The 23383-nt window shown below is 43.6% G+C and overlaps 2 protein-coding genes and 1 pseudogene across 3 annotated transcripts in view; 2 read left to right on the top strand and 1 right to left on the bottom strand.

The window, feature by feature from the left end:
- The window catches only part of atp2a3 (ATPase sarcoplasmic/endoplasmic reticulum Ca2+ transporting 3), a 44549-nt gene extending 40143 nt beyond the window's left edge, over positions 1–4406 (top strand). The window contains exons 16-21 of the mRNA XM_076274594.1: positions 307–509; positions 750–835; positions 2388–2521; positions 3064–3181; positions 3745–3862; positions 4355–4406. Of these exons, the coding sequence (XP_076130709.1) occupies positions 307–509; positions 750–835; positions 2388–2521; positions 3064–3181; positions 3745–3862; positions 4355–4401 (706 nt within the window). The 3' untranslated portion in view covers positions 4402–4406. The remainder of the gene's footprint in view (positions 1–306; positions 510–749; positions 836–2387; positions 2522–3063; positions 3182–3744; positions 3863–4354) is intronic.
- A 4775-nt stretch (positions 4407–9181) lies between these two features.
- LOC143112721 (uncharacterized) lies at positions 9182–13497 on the bottom strand (annotated as a pseudogene).
- Positions 13498–18534: 5037 nt separating this feature from the next.
- camkk1a (calcium/calmodulin-dependent protein kinase kinase 1, alpha a) overlaps positions 18535–23383 on the top strand; it is a 70041-nt gene continuing 65192 nt past the window's right edge. For both annotated transcript variants that reach the window (XM_076275344.1, XM_076275343.1), the window contains exon 1: positions 18535–19016. The gene's annotated coding sequence lies outside the window, so the exon portion shown is untranslated. The remainder of the gene's footprint in view (positions 19017–23383) is intronic.

The raw sequence follows: 23383 nt of genomic DNA, 5'->3' as shown, positions 1-23383 counted from the left end.
AAGAATATGTGGGAAAGGTCACTTTTAATTGGTAGCACAGAAAGGGCTTCTTGTGAGACCAGTTTCAGCACCATGTTCTCTGTTCAAAAACCTGGGAGTTGCACTAAAATGTTTTTAAAACAAATTATTTCACATCATGAGCCAATGAAAGCCAGGGTGTCAGTCATTCGACTATGATTGGGGCCAGAAGTTGTTTTTATACTCAAACTGGTGCAAAGATTATTAAACTATTCTGACGTGTGTGTGTGTGTGTGTGCGTGCGTGTGTGTGCGCATGTGTGCGTGTGTGTGTGCCCTCCAACCACAGCATCTTCCTGACTGCCATCCTGGGCTTGCCTGAGGCCCTGATCCCAGTGCAGCTGCTGTGGGTGAACCTGGTGACGGACGGCCTGCCCGCAACCGCCCTGGGCTTCAACCCTCCTGACCTGGACATCATGGACAAGCCACCCCGCAACCCCAAGGAGCCCCTCATCTCTGGATGGCTCTTCTTCAGATATCTGGCCATCGGAGGTGGGCCCCTACGCACACACACACACACACACACACACACACACACACACACACACACACACACACAGTCTGTCCTCAGAAATACTTGTAATAATGGCTAAAATTTTTGATAATACTAAGGCTGCTGTGTAAAGACAATGAATCATCAGAAGCTTGTAGCTAAGGCTGGTTGAAGATGGAGTACCAGAACGATGTTGGTTTCCTCATCCATGTCTCTCTGGTTCTGATCTCCATGTGTAGGTTACGTTGGCCTGGGGACCGTGGGAGCTGCTACCTGGTGGTACCTGTTTGATGAGGGGGGGCCTCAGGTGTCCTTCTACCAGCTGGTGAGTGGTACACACCTCTACCTGAGAGGTCACACAGTAGGGTTTTATTCATTAAGACAATAAATATACAATCATGTCTCTTATATGGGCAAGTAGCAAATGTGACCAATAACCAAAGGTCATTAAATGCCACTGTGCTTTCTGGTGCTTAGATAATTGATTGATTGATTAATAGATAGAATGATAGAATGGTATGGAAGGACAAATCGTCAGAAATTAAATTAGAAATGTTGTTCTTCACATAATCACAATCAATTGCAACATAAAATACCTTATTTATCACGACAGACAGGCAGACAGACAATCCACTATGAATAAATTAATGAATGAAATCCACTATGAATGAATGAATGAAATCCACTATGAATGAATGAATGAAATCCACTATGAATGAATGAATGAATGAAATCCACTATGAATGAATGAATAAAATCCACAATGAATGAATGAATGAATAAAATCCACTATGAATGAATGAATGAATGAATGAATAAAATCCACTATGAATGAATGAATGAATGAATGAAATCCACTATGAATGAATGAATGAAATCCACTATGAATGAATGAAATCCACTATGAATGAATGGTGATTGTGAAATGACTGCAGCAGTAAAAGCGGTCAGCCCTGTCTCCGAACACGTGAACATGTAGCTGTAAGCGCTTGGCCAGTGGAATTTCACAAGAGCAGTCGGGAGCCAGTGGGATTAGCCCAAAAAGGAAGCAGGCAGCTGTGTTCCCACATCAGGCTCGCAGCAGCTCGGCCTCAGCCTGAGGTCCGATCTGCGGACCTCTCAAAGGTCAAGGCACTTCCCGTCCACTGAACTCTGCAGAGCATTCATCTTGTCTTTGAACAGCCATACACGGACACACAGTCACACGGACACAAACACACACACACACACTCTCACTCTCACTTTCTCACACACATACACATTTACACACAAACACACACACACACACACACACACTCACACGGACACGCACACTGCATGTCAGAAGTGTGGGGTGAGGAAATTCATTGTTGATTTCTTTAACATCTCTTCCTTGGGCAAGAGACATTGTGATTGTAGTTCAAACAAAAGTGTTTATGTAAGAACCGGAGCGACAGTCTTTGTGTTGTCTGTCCTCTTCGTTCGTTTGTATGCGAGTGCTTGTGTGTGTATACAGGGCAACTATAATCCAGACACAAATATTTGGGCTAATATTGGATGTTCTTTTTTGTGCATCCTTCCTAATTGCAGGGCATTACAAAAATGTGATCATTGTAGTTCCAAAAACTAAAGCCCTGTACCTACAATATGTGAAGAGAATGGTTCCAAAACAGCATAAATCCATTTTTGAAAACATTAAGTCATGTTATTTAATTGTGTATGTCAGGTAATATCAATAAAATTGCAGTTCTGTTGTTTTTATTGAGTAAAGATACATTATATAATAATACCCAATTACATTTTTACTGAAATTACTTGAAAAACAAAATTAAAGTAAATGATTGATGCCTCCACTACACCCCCCCCCCCCTCCTTTTCGTCATCCTCCCTGTCTGCAGAGGCACTTCATGCAGTGCACCGAGGACAACCCCATGTTCCAGGGCATTGACTGCGAGGTGTTTGAGTCACGCTACCCCACCACCATGGCCCTCTCCGTGCTGGTCACCATAGAGATGTTCAATGCGCTCAACAGGTGGGCTGGCTCTGCGTCCTTAAATGGACTTTGGCAGGGTAGCAGCCAATGAATACAGAGAGAGAGAGAGAGAGAGAGAGAGAGAGAGGCCATTTTACACTGAAAATCTCTCCGGTTTGTTATAACAGTCAGGGTTGGTTGATGTGAGTTACAATGCCCCACATTGTTTTGTTAGAGTCCTTAGAGTCACGGTTTTTTGATATGTTTTTATGGTTATTGTCATTATTCTGTTAAATTCTGTTTAGTCTTAGTTTAATAGTTTAATATTGGTATTGGGTTATATGACTTGACTTGACATTAATATTAAAATTAAAATGAACAGTTTAACATTAACATTAAGATGTCACTGTAAGGATGAAAGCATCTGCTAAGAACTATAAACATAAGCATCATCTCAGTGGGCAGTTAGCTCATGAAATGGCAAGCTATAATGTCCAGAATGTAAAATGTATTTTCTATGTCTAGGTGAGTGACTGGTCAGTCTGCCTGGAAGTTTGTCTGGCTGTTGTTTCTTCTAATGTGCCCTCTTTCCCCACCTCCAGCCTGTCTGAGAACCAGTCCCTGCTCAGAATGCCCCCATGGGTCAACTTCTGGCTGCTGGGAGCCATCATCCTCTCCCTCTCCCTGCACTTCCTCATCCTCTACGTGGAGCCTCTGCCGGTGAGTAGTGCCCCACCCTACCCCTCACCTACCCCAGCTGCCCGTCGACCTTTCTGACCGTCCGGCTCAACCTGTCCCGCACTCCTCCGTCTGTGTGTCTGTTTCTCAGTGTCCCCGTTGTCCTCCTTCCTTGCCGTCCCACATTAGTGAGCCCCTGGTCTGTGTCCACTGTCTCCCGGCTACTCCCAGAGCCTGTCTCTGATGTTGTCTGGTCATCTTAAGATCAAGGTTGTTATGGCGCTCTCTCTCCCTAGAGCTGTGGATGTCTGACTGGTCAACGAGGTGTCCAGTACAGTAGTCCTGTTAAGACTCCAGCTGGTGTACTTCCTCTGTAGAGTGGCTAGAGCACCACAAAAGCCATAAGTGGCTTCAGTCCATTAAACATGGAGAACGAATATCTGGTTTCCTTGAATTCAATATAGAATTTTAGAACCTTGAATTGTTGCGGAACGGAATCTTATGTTAAAATTCTCAAAAACCAACACCTTTAAGGGTTAACAAACAACACCCTCTAACTATCTTTTTCTTTCTCTCTCTCTCTCTCTCTCTCTCTCTGTCCTCAGCTCATTTTCCAGGTGACCCCGCTACACTTTTCCCAGTGGATCGTGGTGCTGAAGATCTCCATTCCCGTCATCCTGCTGGATGAAGCCCTGAAGTACCTCTCCCGTCACCATTTAGAGGGTACGTGTCCCAGATCCCTGTTTCACCAGAACAGCCTCAGCCAGACACAACTATTTGCTCAATGCATTGGATTGTATACCATACAGTATGTTCATATAATACAGGAAACAGGGGTAAGCATTGTTGAGGTCTGAAAACGACTTTGAGACATAACGTTCTTGACCTGTTGCAGCATGCGGGTTTGTTTGTGATATACACGTCATGTCACAAAAGGAATTCATGATGAAGAATAAGAATGTTGTTTTTTCTAACTCTTGAAGGTTCTCTCTCTATCCCTTCTCTCCCTGTTTCCTATACAGCCTAAATCTCTCCTCTCCACCTGTTCTCCAAAGGTATTCCCCCTTTTCTTTCCCATTTCTCCTTCCTTCCTTTCCCTCTTTGCTCTTTCCTTCCTTCTATCCCTCTCTCTCTGTCCTTTAGTGCTGTCGCTCTCTCGTCATCCTCACGGTGACATGACTGACTTGGCTCTCTGTCTGTCTCTGTCTCTTGCAGGTAATGAGGAGGAGAGGTACATAAAGAGTCGGCAGCTGAAATTCTGAGTCAACCCTCCACCCACCCCCCCACCCCAATACCCAACCCCCCCCCCCCCCCCCACTCTCTTTCCTCCTCAGTGCACCCTCCTCTCCCCAACGCATCCCTATTACTGCATGTCCAACCACCACTAGAGATGAGCAGGGCTGTGTGTGTGTGTGTGTGTGTGTGTGTGTATGAGAGAGTGAAACTTTGTGTGTGTTTGTAAGCAAGCAAGCAAGCAGGCGCATGACCCCTTGTATTTTGGACAGAAAAGGTATGACAAAACATGGTGTTTAGGATTTCTTTGAGGCTTTTAGTTCGTAAGCTTTGGGTCACTTGCTGTATATAGTAGTGCAATAACTGGACCATGGATGTGTTTGTTTTGGGATGGTGTGGGGTGGGGGGGGGGTCATAGTGAAGGGCCTTGAGGTCAGCATGCAGTGAGGAGGGAGGGGGTAGGGGATTGCTGGGGATGGGAGGAGGTGCGGATGGCGTGGGCGTGGACTGATGATGAACTCTCACGTGGCCACCACCATGGAAAAGACCCAGAGACGTTCCTTTGTTCCCCCTCTATGCTGCCTCACTTCCTGTTCCGTCTGTCCAGAATAGATGGAGTGTCCCCATGACAATCTCTGAGGAACACCACTGTGCTCCACACTGCTAGACAGTGTCATCATGACAGCTTTGTGTGTGTGTGTGTGTGTGTGTGTACATTTGCTTTGTGTGTTTGTGTATGTTTGCAGCACCACCACTTCTGTGGCAAAGCATGTCATTATTATCTTCAAAAACAACCCACCCTACACTCCTCTCTCTCTCTCTCTCTCTCTCTCTCTCTCGTTCTCTATTTTCTTTCTTTCTCTCCCTCCCTTCTTCCCTCTGGCAGTTTCTTTCTTCCTCTTGCCTCTCTTTTGCCTTTATCTCTGTGGGGTTCTTTCCTTGTTTGCTGTAAACCATGCTGACATCAGGAAGCGTGCTTTGAATGTGCCGAGGCAGTTCCGTCTAGCATGCTACTTGCTACCCTCCCCAACCCCGCAACCCCCAATGAGGAAGCAGCACTTTGCTGACTGAACATGCCCGGCATACTGTAAACAACTGTCCCCAAAGTGTGAAATACTCATTTACACCTCTATCTGCAGACCAGAGGAAATTAAAAAAGTTCTCCAATGTATAAACGGTAAGCCTTCTGAAATAGTCTGATGGATTCCTCCAACAGATGCTCTAAACTGACTAGAAAACATAAAAGGCAACACCAAGATGTCTCTGTGAGTCTATCGAGCTTTCCGCTGTGCTAGACTCCAGCTGGCCTTTTTTCTCTCGTTACGATGAGGTACGGCAGAACAACGTCGGTTTAGCGGTTTAACACTTCATTTCCGTTAGTAAAAATGAGCAGTCAGTCCAGTCAGCTGTAACTGATCCCTGGTCTGATGGCATGTAATGGAATCTTCCTATTCTAGTGTATATGCACAGGACAACACTATTCAGGAGCTGCTAGTGTCATTGGATGTAGACTAAAAGGAGGCGCGGAGACAGAGGATGGATGAGGAAGGAGTTAGGTCAGGGCAGCTACATTTCAACTCTTTTCTTGGTGGCAAGACCAAGTTCACCCTGCTCTTGCTCTACTCCGTAAACCAGTATGTCATCAGCGTAACCCCCCCCCCCACACACACACACACACACACACACACAGCCACTCACCCAGGAACAGCACTCTTCCTCTCCCCTGCACATCCTAAACTAAACCCAATTCAACGAAGCATGAATGTAACAATATTTGGCCTTGCTGTTTTTGTTTGTTTTTACCATGACATTCTAACCACATTCTGTTATGCCCTGTCGCCATACTCAGGCCAAAGTCATGTTTACTATATAGCCCCAAACCCTCCTCCTGTATGCCCTTACTGTGTTGTACTGATAGACAAATTCCTTTAATGTTTCTTGTTTTTTGATTTGGGATTCTTTTGGGGTCATTTCAGATTGCCACTTGCCTTTTGCTCTCTTAATTTTGGTGAATGTCATTTGGGGCTCTCAGCGCCGGAGCGTAATGTTATGTAGGTCACCTTGCTTTTTCCTTGCCTCCGGGTTATGGAGGGGCTTGCCACCACCAGTGCTTTGCGATACAGATGAACGTGGGTATTTTGTTTTTTTTTTTAAAGTAATAATAATTAATAATAATAATGTATTTGACTGAAAGAACCCAGGCGGTTTCGGTTGTTTGTTTTGCTGTTAATATATGGGTATATAAATGTGTGCCCTTGCACTTTGAGGTCTAGTCCAGTATGTTAGAGAAACACCAATATGTCATGCGGACTCGCCACAAGGTCACCATGCTAGGCCAGGAAGTGTGGACATCTAAACGCTAAAGTCAGCACGCTCTGTCGGAGCCATTGGAGTATACTCTGTGGCGGCTATCTTAGCTCGATCACAGGGTCACTACCAAACCATAGTTGAGTCAGGCCACTGAAACAACCAGTCACTGTGCATATATGTGTACATGTGGGTGTGTATGTATGTGCATATATGTGTACTTGTGGGTGTGTATGTATGTGCATATATGTGTACATGTGGGTGTGTATGTATGTGCATATATGTGTACATGTGGGTGTGTATGTATGTGCATATATATGTACATGTGGGTGTGTATGTATGTTCTCCACGCAATGTCCGGGTGGCTTAGTCTGTTTATTTCTTGATTTTGAGCTGACCAGCATTCACAACACATTGGTATCCTGTGAGATGTTTCTCTTCACAACTTCATATCCTTTACCAGTGCACACGTTAAAGCATATCAGGTGCTCAGCTGGTAATTATGTTGAAGAGGGGGAATAGCCATCAGTTCTTGCATCTCACAGGGAGCTAGTTAGCTATACAAATTGTATTGATATATTCATGGAAATATGTTAATATATCATGTACAGTACACCTACAACCCATATTTGGTAACTGTTTAAACATTGTCTGAGCATGGTGAACTGTGGGTTACTTCCTGTGTCATGGCAGTCTAGCATACTGGTGTTAGGAGTAGTCCGAAGTGTGGGATTTTACAGCCTTGTTAATTATTGAACTACTGAATTCTTGAACTCTGTACAGAAAAATAAGATTGCATGGAAACTTGTTACTGTAATTAATAACCTATACAGTATATGATATTTAATTTTTTTTAAAGAGAACTTGCTTAAATGAGACCTATTTACCAACGGCGAAAGAACTGAGTAAAACTGTTTTATTTTTCTTCAAGCACATGACAAACATCTAAGGGTTTTTTGTAGAATAGAGAGATTGTTGTTCATTGTTTCTGTTTGTTTTTATGGTTGCTGGGGGATTTGTGTCTTTTATTTCTACACGGGGGAAAAGAAAATAATGTGTAAAATAAACAGGATCATGAAAAAAATAACAATAATACAATTAATTATAATATTTCAGTGACAAGTAAATTGGTTTGAGAGTGGACTTTCCAAACGAAATATGTCTGGTTTACACAAGAGTGCTATCCAGTTCTGGAACTGGGTAATGAAGTTTATTCAAAAATGTGTGTGTATATTGAAGGGCTTGGTGTGGTTTTGGGCTCTAGGAACCATGTGATGCTTGACTGAGATGCCTAATTTTGAGGATTGCCTAGCTGTATATACTTACTGTGGCCTCTACTGCAGTTAACAACCTGACTATTGCACCAGGAAGTGATCAATATGTTGATATGCAGGAGTTCCTTGGCTGTTCCCTGGCTTTGTCTTGTAGAACATAAGCGGGTTGTCTCAGGCAGTGTCTGGAGCCTCAAACTCTCAACTGAGAAATTACCGATTCTCTGTTTTGCCTTGTTAATATTAATTGTGGACACATAATTTTATATATATGAAAGACATTAAATAAAGATTATTTATCTTGTTATTTATGTGGATTTTGCCTTTTTGTCTCATTTATGACTTGTGAATGGCCTATTACAGTGATATTGGGGCTGTTAAGCTCAACGATCTTGCTTTTTATGAAGGAAGCATGAAACTTTCAGGGTTTGTTCTTGATGACTTAAGCTTTAATTTAAGATCTGGAGGCATTCTCAGTTTGACCTCTGAGGTCAGATAGAGGTCACTGACCTCTGTAATATGTTGTGACACTACAGGGGAATGGGGTAAAAAATGTAGATAATATATATCACCATGAAACTTTCTCAGTTGATTACTCATATTAAGCTAAGAAAAAATTTATTGAAAGTTTTTTTTATATTTTAATGTTTAAATATGCAAATTAGGCCTTCTCATTAAAAATGCACTAATTTGCATACATTTTAAGAAACAAAATCAGATTGTCTGATAAAGCCAGGCTCAAAATATTGATTTCATTTTGTTGTCATATGAGATGGGAAAAGAATTACTGAGGGGTTTATGGACATCTAGTACTAGAATACACTTGTGGTGCAACCTGGACACTTCGTCAGTGATGCTCCCGGGGTCATAGGGTGTTTCGGGTCTTAGATCAGACACCCTCACCCGGGCGACCCAGCCGGGGGTGATCAGGCCCCGACTTGTGTCCAGGTAGCGCACTACGCCACGTGTCCCCCCCTCTTTATCCAGAGCCACCGTGAAGCTTTTTCAGCAGCTTCCAGCATGTTCTTGATGGCTCTTTGCCTGTGCGGTCCGCAAATCCCTAAGAGTCCCAGGACACGGTGTAAAGACTGGCCTGCGAAGCCCCTGCAGCCCACTTCAACAGGCTCACAGCGGGCCTTCCACCCGTTCCTCCGACACTCAGCTACCAGGTCCGCGTACTTGGCCCTCTTCCTTTCCTGGGCTTCCTCCATCCGATCTTCCCAGGGGACAGTTAGTTCCAGTAACACCTGCTGTAGCACGGCTTAGGATTGCTACCAAACCCAGCCCTACCAGTAGCCCACGTGCACACCAGGGTGCTGTGCCGCAGCCTTGCCTCCGCCCGTTCCACTGCGTCCTGGGCGCGCCACTTCCTTCCTGTTCTGACCTCCACCCCTGCTGAGGAGACCTTGGTGTCAGCTGAGTCTCGGTAGAGCAGGACTTCTCTGGCTCGGGTGACCTTGAACTCCTCTGCCAGACTGCTGAAGGGAAGCTGTAGCTTGGTGTTATGGCCAAAGAAAGCAATGCTGCTTAGGCTCCGTGGCAGGCCCAGCCACCTGCGTAGGAATCGGCTGATCTTCCGCTCAAAGCCCTCCACGGTGGTAATCGGGACTTCATAGATTAGCAATGGCCAGAGGAGACGAGGGAGGATGCCATGCTGGTAGATCCAGGCCTTGAACTTGCCAGGAAGTCCTGACTTGTCCACTGCCGAGAGCCATGCGTCGAGGTCATTGCTGGTGCCCTGCCGTGCAGCGGTGTCCTTCAAGTAGTCAGTGAAGAGCTTGCCCAGGCTCTTCACTGGCTTTTCTGACACTGTTGGAATTCTGGTGTCTCCCAGCGTAAAGCGGAACTGATCCGCTACTTTTCCTTTCCTTAACACTAAGGACCTGGATTTCACAGGCTTGAAGCTCATTCTTGCCCAAGTGATGAGCTGTTCGAGGCCTTGAAGAAGCCACCTGCATCCAGGCACTGAGGTCGAGGTGACAGTGAGATCGTCCATGAATGCTCTAATCCAGACATGTCAAAGTCAAGGACCCGGCCCGCGAATGAATTATCTACGGCCCCCGGGATGATATTTGATTAGTATTAGAACCGGCCTGCAGGCCACAGCCGCCGGCTGCTGTTTTGCGCATCAATACCCCATTCCCCACAATGCAACGGTAGCCCACGAACTCACTGCAGCGGCTTCATTATTCATCAGTATTCAGTCAGGGCAGATGTCAACTTTCAGCTACCCCCCTCCCCAGTGCTGTGCCTGAACGCGTTCATTGAACGAAAGTCACTCCTTCATAAGTATTTTGAGCGAACGTGAATTGAACGTACTGTAGGCTACTACTGCCTGATGAACGTTACTGTGAACTCGTTCATTCTGGTGTCTGTGAACGGCACGCTCTTTCAGTTTAACTTCGTTGAATAGGGTGCCAGATTTCTACAGAGCCTTCCACACCAAAACCCGGCTAAAACACACCGTAAAAAGGCCTTAATATGGCAGCATGCAGGTCACCATTTGTCAAACTATGGGCCGCGGTCCGCAATGTGGACAATGGTCTGCAGAGTGAAATTATTCCCGGGCCATCGTCTGATAATTTGCTGCGCAATTGGTCAAGGAGCCGCGGACAGAAAAAGAAAAAAAACATTTCTGCAATTAGTAGGAAATACTTGTTAATTTGGTGTCATCAAACATAGAGGTTTAGAATTAAGTCGTGGTATGAGCGTTTCTTCAATGCATGCGTGTGCACGTTGGTAGCAAAGCTAAGCTTCAACCTATTGGAAGGCTATTTAATTATGAAAGGACATTTAATAGAACGACGTGTATTTATGCAACTTCCATAAAAATCAGAGCACAATCTATATAAAACACTGTTTGGCATTAAGTATTAAAGTCAGCCAAAAGCTATTAATTAGTCTTAGTTAAAGATAGTTAAAGATCTCCAGATCAGTGATTTACGCATGATCTGATCCGCCATTTACCATTCACACAAGCTGGTATTGTGTCTCCTGAATCCTTGAAATTCAGGCATTCAAATGAAATGTAATTAGCATATACATATTCTATCAGTGTATGATGCTTGCATGAGGGAAACATCCCAAAACAACGGCACCCATATAATTGCTGTTGTTTTGAGAAGTATTTATCATGCAAGCATCATGCAACAATGCAAAAACAATGAAACTATTGTAGGCCTAATTATATTTTACATTAGTAAAGCAGTACTCTGATGTGAATGTGTTCACAAACTTTTGTGAACAATCTTAGCACTTTAAACATTTACTGTTTTGAAGTGCATGTATAGCAATATAGTATAAAAATAATAATAATTGTGATATCATTATGATAATTTAATGGGGGGTGGGAGGAGGGGGTGGGTTCATGTAGGTGGGCCCTATGACCCCAAAGTATGCCTTGACTGGGCCTCAGGTCAAAGAAGTTTGAGAAAGGCTGATGTAGACGACAAAGCAGCAAGGAGGTATCATATGATCATTTAAAAAAGTTTTATGACAAGGTCGGTGAGGATGGGAAAAATCGTACATTTGTGCAAACTTTGCCCGCACTTCAGTCACAGTCATTATTCATATTAATCATTAAATAAAATACAGTACACGTCTTGGTTCAATAGGTTACGTGCAGTCATTTTAATATGTTTTAATAAACATTGAACCAGTCTGGTCCTCGGCTTGTAGCAAATTTGTTTTTTTGGCCCTCTAATGTATTTGACTTCCCTGCTCTAATCGGTGGTTGTCGGGTGCCAGATCTGGACAGTGGACCTCTGCATTCCACTTCCGCAGATTTCACGAGCATGTTCATGGCCAGTGCAAACAAGGACACAGAGATTGTGCAGCCGGTAATAATGCCCTTCTCCAGACGATGCCACTCTGATGTTGAAGTCCCAGAGGACACCCTCAGACTAAAGTTGTTATAGTAGTCAAGGATGAGATTTCGAATCTTCTCTGAGACGTGGTATCTGCTCAGGGCCAATTCCACCAGTTTGTGTGGTATCGATCCATAAGCATTGGCGAGGTCCAGCCACAGCACTGCCAAGTCCCCTTTGCTCTCTCGTGCCTCCCTGATCAGCTGTGTCACCACCCCTGTGTGTTCAATACACCCTGCAACCCCTGGGACTCCTCCCTTCTGCACCGATGTGTCGATGTAGGTGTTTTTTAAGAGAAATCCCATCAGGCGATTGGAAACAATCTTGAAGAAGGTTTTGCACTCAACACTAAGGAGGGAGATTGTCCTGAACTGCTCGATGTTACTTGCATTCTCCTCCTTGGGAATCCACACGCCTTCTGCATATCTCCACTGCTGGGGTACTCTCCCTCTTCTCCAGATGGTTCTTAAGATCTTCCAAAGACGCTCCAGCAGCCTGGGGCAATACTTGAAGACCTTGTATGGAACTCCACTTGGGCCCGGTGCTGATGATGTTCTGGCAGATTTTATGACCTCTTTGACTTCCCTAGGGGTGGGTTCGTTGATGTTAAAGAGGGTGCTAGGTTCCGGTGGGCATATGAGGGCTCTACAGTGACCAAGGTCTTGCTCCCTCATGCCATCGCTGTAGGTGTTGCTGATATAGCGGTTGATATCCTCCTCAGGACAAGACAGTTGACCACTGCGTTTCTCTCCCAGCAGCTTCTTTGTGAACTCGAATGGATTTGCAATGAAGGCACTGCGCCTGCGGGCCCTCTCCTTGCCCCTCTTCCTGTGCCACTCAGCACGCCGAAGGGTGATTAGCCTCTCTCTTACCACACCCCTAAGTTCTGCCAGGGCTCCTCTTCGCTTGCCTTCCTGTACTGGCTCCTGAGTGTCCTCAGCTCTTGTCTGAGTTGGGTAATCTTGACCTCTCGTCGGTTCGCAACTGGAGCTGCAGTGGAAGTCCTGGTGGCGCGTTGTTCCTTGGCGCCAAACCTGTCTGAAGCGATGCTGATTATGAACATGCTCATGGTTCGGAGCCTCTGGTCCACACCGCCCTTGGCTGCTGCTTCAAGGGCTGCATCAACATCTTCATCAAACTGACGCCACACTGACTCTTTGTTGGCAGCAGGCCACAAAATCCGGCGCAACTCTGATGGTCTGCTTTGGGGTGTAGCTCGTGGTGCTTGGAGGCTCTGGGCACTGTGGTGTGTGTCCGGGCGTGGTTCCTCCTCCGTCTCACCAGGTGCTGTACTGGGTACTGGCACTGTGCGTTGCAACACAAGCTTCCTTAGGCAGCCCATCTTGGTCTGATGTATTTTTAGACCAGTCGCGTTTTTGCAGACCTTGCCACATTTGCAAACTGCACTCGTCGTTGTTTGTCCATTTGCATTGGTCGTCACCAGGGAATCAGTCCGTTCGGGGCTCTCATTCTCCCCCCCTCTCAGGTGCCCCTTGAGGTATTTCTCCTTAGAGTTTTTCGTAGCGCATTTTGGGTGCTCCCTCTCAGGAGCTGCAGTTTGGGGTGCTAACCCTCCCTGCCCCGGTTGCCATCTCTCCAAGCTGTCCACTGTCTCTCCAGTTGTCACCACACTTTCGAGGTCGTCATCCAGCCTTTTCCTGGAAGTCAATGGCGATGCCATGCTGGATTAGTACTAGAATACACTTTGTGGTGCAATACTTCTATTATCCTGTAATTCACCTGTACCTCTGTGATATGAAATTTCTAGGCCCAAAATTAGAAATAGGTGTATCTTAGGATCTAAATGTGATAGAAATGTAAACTAAATGTCTGTCCATTTTTCTGGGCATGAGGAACTCATCTATAGCATTGATAGCACTCTAAGAGGTCAACATCATTAAGTGCCGTGAAAAAGATCACTGTCAAAAGATCCAATGATTGGGCAAATCCAAGTACAAAATGTATAATTTCACCAAACAATTCCATATAAATATGGACATGACAAAAATGTAGCCCTACTTGAGCTATCAGAAACTCACAACTTGAACTCCTATCACAAATTGCCAATGTAACATTGAACAGGTAACATATCAGCATTCTAAAATAGTACAGTTAAAGTTGTTGTAGAGCCCTTAGCTTTTGGGGGTAAGAAAAAGGCCTACAAAACAGCTTTAGTCACTGCAGTCACCAGCACATGTGCAGAGTGCTGTGCACATTAATGCTGCCTTTTTGCATTTACAGTGCCCGGTACAACCCTTTTTACAACCACAGTGCACAAGCTCATAGCATGCCTGTGATGCCTCAGAGAGTATTGTCCAATGTGGCTGCCAGCCTGCATCTGTATCAATCCATCCCCAGTCTGAAGGACTTGGTAACTGTGGGCTAGGAACCAAGGCAAGGTTCCATATGTTAGCCTGGTGCATTGCTCTTTTGATGTGTTGCCTCAAAGCAGCTTGTAAGTAATACAGATCCCGTTTCACCCTTGGTTTGGCCTCTCATTTACACGAAAACCACAAAAACGATTTGGAAAACTCCAGTTTCACAGTTGCATGTAAATAGGGAAACCGGCGATTTTGCATTGTGACATGTTGGTCTCTCCTTTGTTTCGAATCTCTGATTGGCCACCTGTTTGCTCAAAGTGTTCATGTCACCCTTCCCCTGCTGTTTTTATCATTGTTGTAAACAGAATTATTTTAACAAATGAAGGAAGGGGAAATCGTTTTGAGGCAGGAACGATTATTTGCCATCACTTTGGCCTTGTGCTAACTTTTTTGACTGATTTAGGTCTGGACTCTGGCTGGGCCACTCTAAAATGTTGACATTGTTCTCTGTTAACCATTTCTTGCCTTGTTTGGCTGTATGTTTTGGATCATTGTTTACAGTACTTCTCAAAGTAAACGGTAACACTAAAACAAGGGGCTACATTGAGATTTTTGATGGAAAAGATCAGGCAGTCTGCCGAGAGACCTGCACCAATGGGCATCATTGGACCAATAAACCACACAATGATCCAAAACATATGACCAAACAAGGCAAGAAATGGTTAACCGAGAACAATATCAACAGTGGCAGAGCCTGAGAGCAGAGTCCAGACCTCAATCAGTCAAAAAAGTGAGCACAAGGCCAGAGTGATGGCAAATAATCATTCCTGACTGAAAACCCTGATTGCTGTTAAAAATGTGTAGTCTAGAATCATTGTGGAGACATGGAGAGGCTTGGTAGATATTATAAGAACCATTTTGAGAGTTGTGAATGCAAATAAATATGTTTTCATTGATTATTTAAAAAGGGTATGAACTTGCCATTATTCATAAAAATGTTAAAAAAGATCAAATCGATTTTTTTTATTCCATGTTTCTACCACATTGTCTTACAACCTTTTGACATGTGGCAGTGTATTTTCAGTCAGAACACACTGTTCTTAACTGTATATGCAGGATAACAGAAGTAGATGTTTTGCCAGGGATCTTCACTGCACTTAATGATGTTGACCTCTTAGAGCAGTGTTTTCCTGGACTGGATCGCGACCCACACGTGGTTCGCAGGAGATTTTATTTGGGTCGTCAGCACAATTTATGTTGTCTAATAGGCCTGCCTAAATTATACCATTTAGCCAGGAAAGCTATCTGTTTTCTATTAGGATATAGTTTGTTTACCACAGTCACGTCCCTCTGTGCAATTTTGCATTTAGAATAGCTCTGAAACTGGGGGCGAATGCGTCGCAGAGGGGACAGCGTGGACATCTCAGTCACAAAATGAAACATTTCTGTGGGGCGCCTGCCATGGACCTCGCAGTTGCAAAATGCAAGGGACATGAATCAGCCTCTTTGCACGAACATTAACGGACACCAGCTCTTCAACTTGACCGATTAAAATCTAGTCAACTAAAGCAGACATCCGTATACCGGACATGGCTATTCAATTTGAGCCATAGGCTGTAGATAGTTTCAATTGTAGATGCACTCTTTAAAGTTAATAGCAACCTCCTCACATTCCTTATTATTTCAGATTTAAAATGCTCAACAGTGCATTATATTAGCCTACTATTTAAATGGACATTTTAAACACTTTCCTCTCGTTTTCCACCTAGCAAACTCTACTAGGCTACAATAAAGGTGCATTATCTTTTGACTATTGCGCAAAAGCCTCTTGTTCTGATATGTATTCATTTCACATTCTTACAACATAGCTTGTCACAACATCAATACAACTACAAACAAACGTTTAACTCCAGAGGAAAATGCGGATTCAACTTTCCGAATAAAGAAACCTCCACAAATAGGCTACAATATAACGACTTGAGTTACTTGCTATGTTTACATAGGAATTGACGGTGTTAAGGATCCATTTGTCTGCAATGCAACGTAGCCTACAACATCTCTCTTTAGAAATATAGGAACAGCTTACTATGCTGAAGAGTGACGACTGCGTAACATGCAAGAATACCCCCAAGAAAAGTTTGAGAACATGTGGCCTAAAACATAATTGCATTCAATGTATTGAAAAACTTTCAATACATTTTTTCCTTAGCTCAACATGAGTAATCAACTGAGAAAGTTTCATGGTGATATATTATTTACATTTTTACCCCATTCACCTGTAGTGTCACAACACAGAGGTCAGTGACCTATCTGACCTCAGAGGTCAAACTGAGAATGCCTCCAGATCTTAAATTAAAGCTTAGGTTTATCAAGAACAAACCCTAAAAGTTTCATGCTTCTTTCATAAAAAGCATGATCGTCCTTATTTTAAGAGCTTAACAGCCCCACTATGAGGTGTTTTGAATCACTTAACTTGGTGTACATAGCTCACCCGTCCAGCAGATGGCGATGTTTCACCATTTTTGCTTTCATATCTTTTGGCAGCCACTACATTTTCATTTTAGGCCCGTGACTCTAAAACAAACCCTGCAGGCAGAAACTGTACTTAAACGCAACTACTTTCTACTACTTAAAGTCAAATCATGGCAAATATAGGGAGTTAATTTATGGAATTTATGGTCATTTATCCTTTAACCAAATGGCAACACAGGTGTCAAAAGCAAAGGTAAGTTTATAAATTAGTGCCTTATATTTATGGATATGCTGTAGGTCTTGAATCTTTAATTGACAGACGTATGTAGAACAGTCAGCCTCTCCGAAAATACTCGTGGTTGAAGGCCCATCTGCAAGTGCTTCCTCTGTGTATTTGTTGTGGCCTATTATGGTCAAGTAGCACACATAAGGCCTACATGCGGAGGAGGACCTTTTGCTGGTTAGAAATGACCCTACTTGCACAGGCAAACTCAGTTTCTTCCTCTTACACCCACTGCCTTTCTCACATGCACAACAGCTTGCTTCATATGTGCAATACTTTACATAACTGAGGATTCCATGCCCACATAGCAACGTTATTTCCTCCTTTTACAGTTGCACTCATAAGTTTACATACCCTTTGGGATTAAAATATCCCCACATCATCACATACCCTTCACCATACCTAGAGATTGGCATGGTTTTATTTCAGTTAGCCTAATAGCTGGTTTGATTTGCATTGAGAGATGATCTTATGGAAAGTACCCCATGCCAGTCATGAGATATGGTGAAGGGTATGTGTTGATGTGGGGCTATTTTAATTCCAAAGGCCAAGGGAACTTTATCAGAATGCATAGTATCCTGGATCCATGAAATAACTTGGCTTCTGCCGGCCTCTATGGGAATTTAACATTGGGGCATGTATACTTATGAGCTCCTGTAAAGAAAAAAGTTTATTTATTTACGATACATTATTCATTCACAACGAAAATTGGTGTCCTTAAAGGTTGGATTTTTTCTCATTTGTTTAATTAAGGCATAACGATCAATTTCCAAAAGAGTTTTTATTCCTCTTTTTAGTCAACTTTAGCATGTGTATGTACAGGGTATGTAAACTTATGAGTGCAACTGTATGTGTGGTTCCTCATTACGCAGGTTTCTCTGAATTACCCTACATACTGTTAATCTTTTAAAGAATTAGACTAGAGAATGGCTACATGAGGCATAGGCCTACTGGCATTCCTCATTGGGTTGACACTGTTCAGGAACTGCATGTGCCAACTGCTTGTTTAAAAATCTGAGCTTCTCCCAGTATTTCTTAAGAGAAGGAAGTGGGGGGTCGGTGTGAGGTACAGTAAGCGGTGGATGGTTGTCTGCCTTTCCAAGAAGACCCACTCTTAGGACCTTGATTGTACTCATGGGGGCTTGAGTTGCCTTGAGTGTCTGGGGAGAGAATGACTCAACTGGCTGTAGAAACTGTTGATAATCAACAACAACCTAATACCAACCTTAAGTTTCTTCATAGGCCTACTGTGTAGTTATTAAGCTGAAAATAAGCCAATAGCCTAGGCCTATTTTAAGACCAAAGAGCTTTTCAAGCACTGTAAAATGTTGCCCCTGCTCGCAGGTTTAGGGTTTCTTAGGGGGGGATTAATAACACCTACATTAAATATCAGACAACCGACAAACCTATTTTTTACATAGCTTTATTATGTAGTAAATTCCTGTAGTGATCTGTTTTCTGTTGCCTATGTCAATTGTGCCTGGTCATTATCTGGGATACATTTAACTCTTACTCGAACAAAGGCTCCAGACAGCAAGGGACACCTTTGCCATTGGTCTCTCCACGTTGTTCATTAGCCAACGGGTTTTAGGACCCAGCGAAAATCCATTGGGGGAATGTTTGACGATTCATGAAAGTTGTCTGTACAGTATAATACGACTATGACAGTATTTCATCACACTGAGGGACTTGTTCCCCAATGATCGCGTGTTGCTTCTTATCAACATTCCGAGTCACAAATAGCTAACCTTTCGTAAAGTGAAAGCGGGCGAAAGCTCCTGCAGCTAGGCGCTCCTATCGGTCGGCATTTAGTAAGCCTCTGTCCACACAGTGCGGAAGGGAGTACGGGAAAGATGGGACGAATGTCAGCATTCAGTTGGAATGTAGGGGGCTTGGCATGTGAGTGAGATGCCAGAGTACTTTACATTCATAACGTTTGTTTATTAGAGACATTTAGGTGTGATAGCCTACCTTTGAGATTTGAGACTCAAGTAGGACATGCTGCTTACAAACAATAGCTACTGACAGCGAGGACAGAAGTAGAAAACGGCATTTACCGACAGAGCGAGCTGTCAACTGTGCCTCCCCTCCTCTCTACACAGTGGTCCAGGACGGTCTGACACGGTAAGTGAAACTTTCCCCAAAATTGTTATATTTTCTTTCACAAACCACCTGTCAAGTTAATGTGGTTGGTAGGCTACCATTATGTCTATTCTGAGCTGATGTGTCCGCAACAAAGGGGCACGGTTGAATTGCCCACCCCAGTGTACAGCAGTCAGCAGCACGTCGTGGCTTATTGTGTTGCGCCCATGGTAGTAGGTCGATTACAGTGGAAACAGTAGGCTGCTACAGCGCTCTTCCGAAGAAACGCACAATACACAAACAGATATGCAAACATAATGTTTGTAGACAAAGCTTTCAGTGTTCTGCCAGTTAAATTGTAACATAACATTTGAGGACTGTATTTTGTCATGCTTGCCATACGTGCTGTGTCACTGTTCCTTATTTGCATCTGCAGACTATTTGGCAAGGTTCCAAATGTGTATTTGAAAATGCAGGCAATCGATTACCCTATCTGTTAGCCAAAGTATTGTGAAAGCACAAGATATTGTACTATGTACGGCTCTATGGCTCGACTCTACGGCTCTTGCTGAATGAACAAATTTATACACAGGTGTTCCAGTTGGCTGCAGGTTATGAGTGTGCCACTGCATCCATGTGCTCTTGTTTAACACACCATTTTGTCTTGAGTAGCCTATAGGCTACTAAATGGGTGGTTAGTGATGACATTTGGATATTTTCTGTTGAAAATTCCTAACTTAAGGAAGTCTACACATTTGACACTGATATATTGCCTTTTCAGTTACTGATGGTTTCAGAAACTCACTCATATTGACCAATGCAGGTATCTGAGATCTTGATCTTCGAAGGCAGATCAACTATTAGGTCCAAAGCTTTGTAGTCTCCTATGACTGTACTGTGCTGGTGTGTAATGTAAGCAGTCACAAAAAGATGACCAATTTCCTAGGATTACGTATGCAATTTAAGGCAAAGAGATGGACAAGATATTCCGTGAATCACAATGCATTCGCCTTTGCAAAATGAGGTTTATGGCTTGCCTTGAAACAAATCGCATTGTTTATAATGATCACTGGCGGACAGTCACTGCTACTGCGAACTGGACAATACACACAGATTGTAGCAAGTCCTTTGGTTGCATGTCAATATGATTATCTTGTGCCTCTAGGACATTATTGATCCGTTTCTTTTTTTTTCCCATCCCTTTATCTGTAAGCCTACACCAATATGTGACGTAGCCTTGCAGCACGGATAGGAGTCCTGGAGGGCTGGACTGCCTCAGTCAGTAGATCCCACAGTACAGACACAAACCATCAGCCTTCCTGTCAGTGAAACCTTATCCTGTAGTTGAGGCATGTAAGCATACAGTCATGCATTTGATCATCCGGCCTGCTTCTCCGGAGAGTTGGCACTGGAGCCTCCTGTGCTGTGGCTCCTGAGGTCATCTGTCTCTCCAGCATCTCGCCCAACCCCACACCCACCCCCTCCACACCCGCCCCCTCCCTTTCCCCGCTGCTGATGTGGCATAATGGGTGTGGATGGTGGGCGTTGGCGTGCAGGGTGTGGTGTCAGCATTTCTCATCATGGTGGGCCTGTGATGGGGCAAAGTGCTCCTGTGGAAGATGAGTTCATGGGGGAGGGAGGTTGGAGTGGTGGTGGAGGGGGGTGGGGGTTGGTTCTGTCAGAGATGGGTAGTGTGTGTGTGTGTGTGTGTGTGTGTGTGTGTGTGTGTGTGTGTGCGTGCGTAGTGGGAGGGACAGAAAGTATAGATGAGGGAGACGAGAATGAGAGTGACACCAGAACACAAAAAAAAAACAGAGAGGCAGAGATATGGATAGATTACAGGTAAATAGTTGGAGAGAGAGAGAGCATTACGGTTAACAATGGTGTTTTGAAAAGGGCATTACAAAGCCATCAAGTGAGTAGTGATAAAAATCACATGCGGTCAGTGTTATGAAAAATACACTGCCGATAAGCATCAGCACAGATGCATGGAAGACATGACAGATTTATGTGTGTGTATGTTTGTGAGAGAGAGGGAGAGATAGAGTGTGTGTGAGAGCGATCAAGTGTGTGTTTTTGTGTGTATATTTGGGGGGTGGGGGGGTGAGTGTGTGTGTGTGAGAGCGAGTGTGTGTGTGTTTGTGCGTGTGTTTTTTGTTTTGGGGGGTGTGTGTGATGTGTGTGTATGTGTGTGAGGGAGAAAGAGAGAAAGAGCAAATGAAAGAGAGAGAGAGCGAATGAATGAGAGAGCCTTTATCTCTTTTCATCTGTGTATGTGGTGTTCCCTCTTGTGATGTCTCATTAATACAAAGAAATGAGCACTTGTCATTATTGGGCAAATGAGAGATGAAATGCTATTGTGTGTGAATTAGTGTGATGCTGATCTGGATGTGCTCCAGCGGGTCTTGTGTGTGCTCTATTCATCGCCTGTGTGTTCCCAGCCTGACGGCGTTTGCAGCCCACGGCACTATGTGACGAGTACCCCCCGCTCAAAATCATTAGACCTGTCTGACTCATCTATGCCCTTAGAAGAGACCTCTACTGTAGGTATCTCACCAATGCTTAACTAGCCTATGCATTTGGGTAATTCCAGAATACCTCCCATGCTTTGCATGATTGTCATTCCTGTCTGAAAGGATATCAGTAAGTCTAATACCACAAGCAGCCGCAGGTCTTTCCAGAAGGGTGAGGAGGGTTTATGCAGGTTCCCACCTGATGTTCAGTGGCCCTCCAGGGTGTGCAGTGAGAAACAGAGCCTGTGTTCCTCTACCTGTGGGCTTGAGGTGTTTTGCTGTAAGGTATTCACTGTGAATAACACCTTCACAAGAAAAACACATTACACTTGCTAATTAGGCTACTTTATATGCTTAACCATTATAGTCTTTTAAAACTTGTTGGCCTATCTGTGATTAGACTATACATTTATTTAGTTTGTGACAGTTATCAGTAATTCTTTAAACTCAGGTAGTTTCACTATTGGGAGCCTGATCAAGTTTAAACAAGGCAAATGTATTGTGGATTATTATTGAGTAAGGCGCTTGAGCTCTACTGTGTTTTGATTTCCCTGTTGACTACAGGACCAAAGCCCCACTTACTGGATGAACCAGATTACACACACACACACACAGTGTTGCCACAGTTACCTTGAAAAAGTAATCTGATTACTGATTACTGATTACTCCTTTAAAAAGTAACTTAGTTACTTTACTGATTACTTGATTTTAAAAGTAACTAAGTTAGATTAGAAGTTACTTTATTATTTACTTTCAGCAGCTGCTGACAACACCCCCACCGCCTCAACATAAAAATGATAACTGGTTTTTCCAATACCCACTATACTGGAAGTGCATTTTAACAGCAATGTATAGCAGACATCCCAACCTAACCTACTTAGATACTGAAATTCAGATGTTTGTTCAATAATGTCTAAGTACACCAAATAAGGAAGGCCTATTGATAGAAATTGTTATAGTAAAATATGTAGATTTTTTGTAGTTTTGTTTTTCTGCCATCTTTAGGGGAAAGTCCGTAGGAGTCAATTGCCAAGTGTGCTCTGGAAATTCACAATTTCGTCGCCGTTTAAAAAAAACATAGTCCAGTATTTCTTTTGAAATTGAAATGAAGTTGTATGGACTGGACATTAATTCTGGACTCTCTATCCGACCACATAAAGACCTCGGGATACTTCGGTTTGGCTTTAGGGACCCTCTACTCACTACCACGTAAGTGTAATGTTGTTTGGAACTGTAGAAGAGGTATAAAAATAGCGTTTTGTAGCGGCGAAATAATATGCCCTTCTCACTTCCACACTAACGAGTTTTGACTAAAAACGGTAACATCGAACTTTCTTAAAACACATCCGAATGACATGATTTGGATGTCAACTCAACGTATGTACTCCCAATCATCCGTAAATTGATCTAAAGAGCATTTTACTCCGGATAATTCCTTTAATGTTGTCATGTTTAGCTGACACAAACTCAAAGTAATGACTGATGAAATTTTCATCTCTCTCTCTCCCTCCATTGTTTACGTTTGTGTCGCTGCGTGGTTTTACACGTGAATTGTGCTCATGCTGAAAACGTCATGCTTGTGCTCATGCTGAAAGCATAGCCTACATGACATTAATCCCCAAGACAAGAAGAAAGCAAAGAATATATCTTTTTATTAAGGAAAATGACAAAAATAGTAACGCACAGTAACTTAGATAAGTAACTTTAATCTGATTACTGGTTTGTAAATAGTAGCGTGTTAGATTACTCGTTACTGAAAAAAGTGGTCAAAATAGACTAACGCGTTACTGGCATCACTGCACACACACACACACACACACACACACACACACACACACATACTCTCACACACACTGACACACTCACACACACACTTTCTCACACACACACATACAC

The sequence above is a fragment of the Alosa pseudoharengus genome, unplaced genomic scaffold (assembly GCF_046254945.1).
Source record: "Alosa pseudoharengus isolate Yale_2024_CS ecotype anadromous, Long Island Sound unplaced genomic scaffold, YU_APseudo_1.1 YU_APseudo_1.1_scf_8, whole genome shotgun sequence".
In the NCBI taxonomy this organism is placed as follows: Eukaryota; Metazoa; Chordata; class Actinopteri; order Clupeiformes; family Clupeidae; genus Alosa; species Alosa pseudoharengus.
This window is presented reverse-complemented; position numbering and strand designations above follow the sequence as displayed.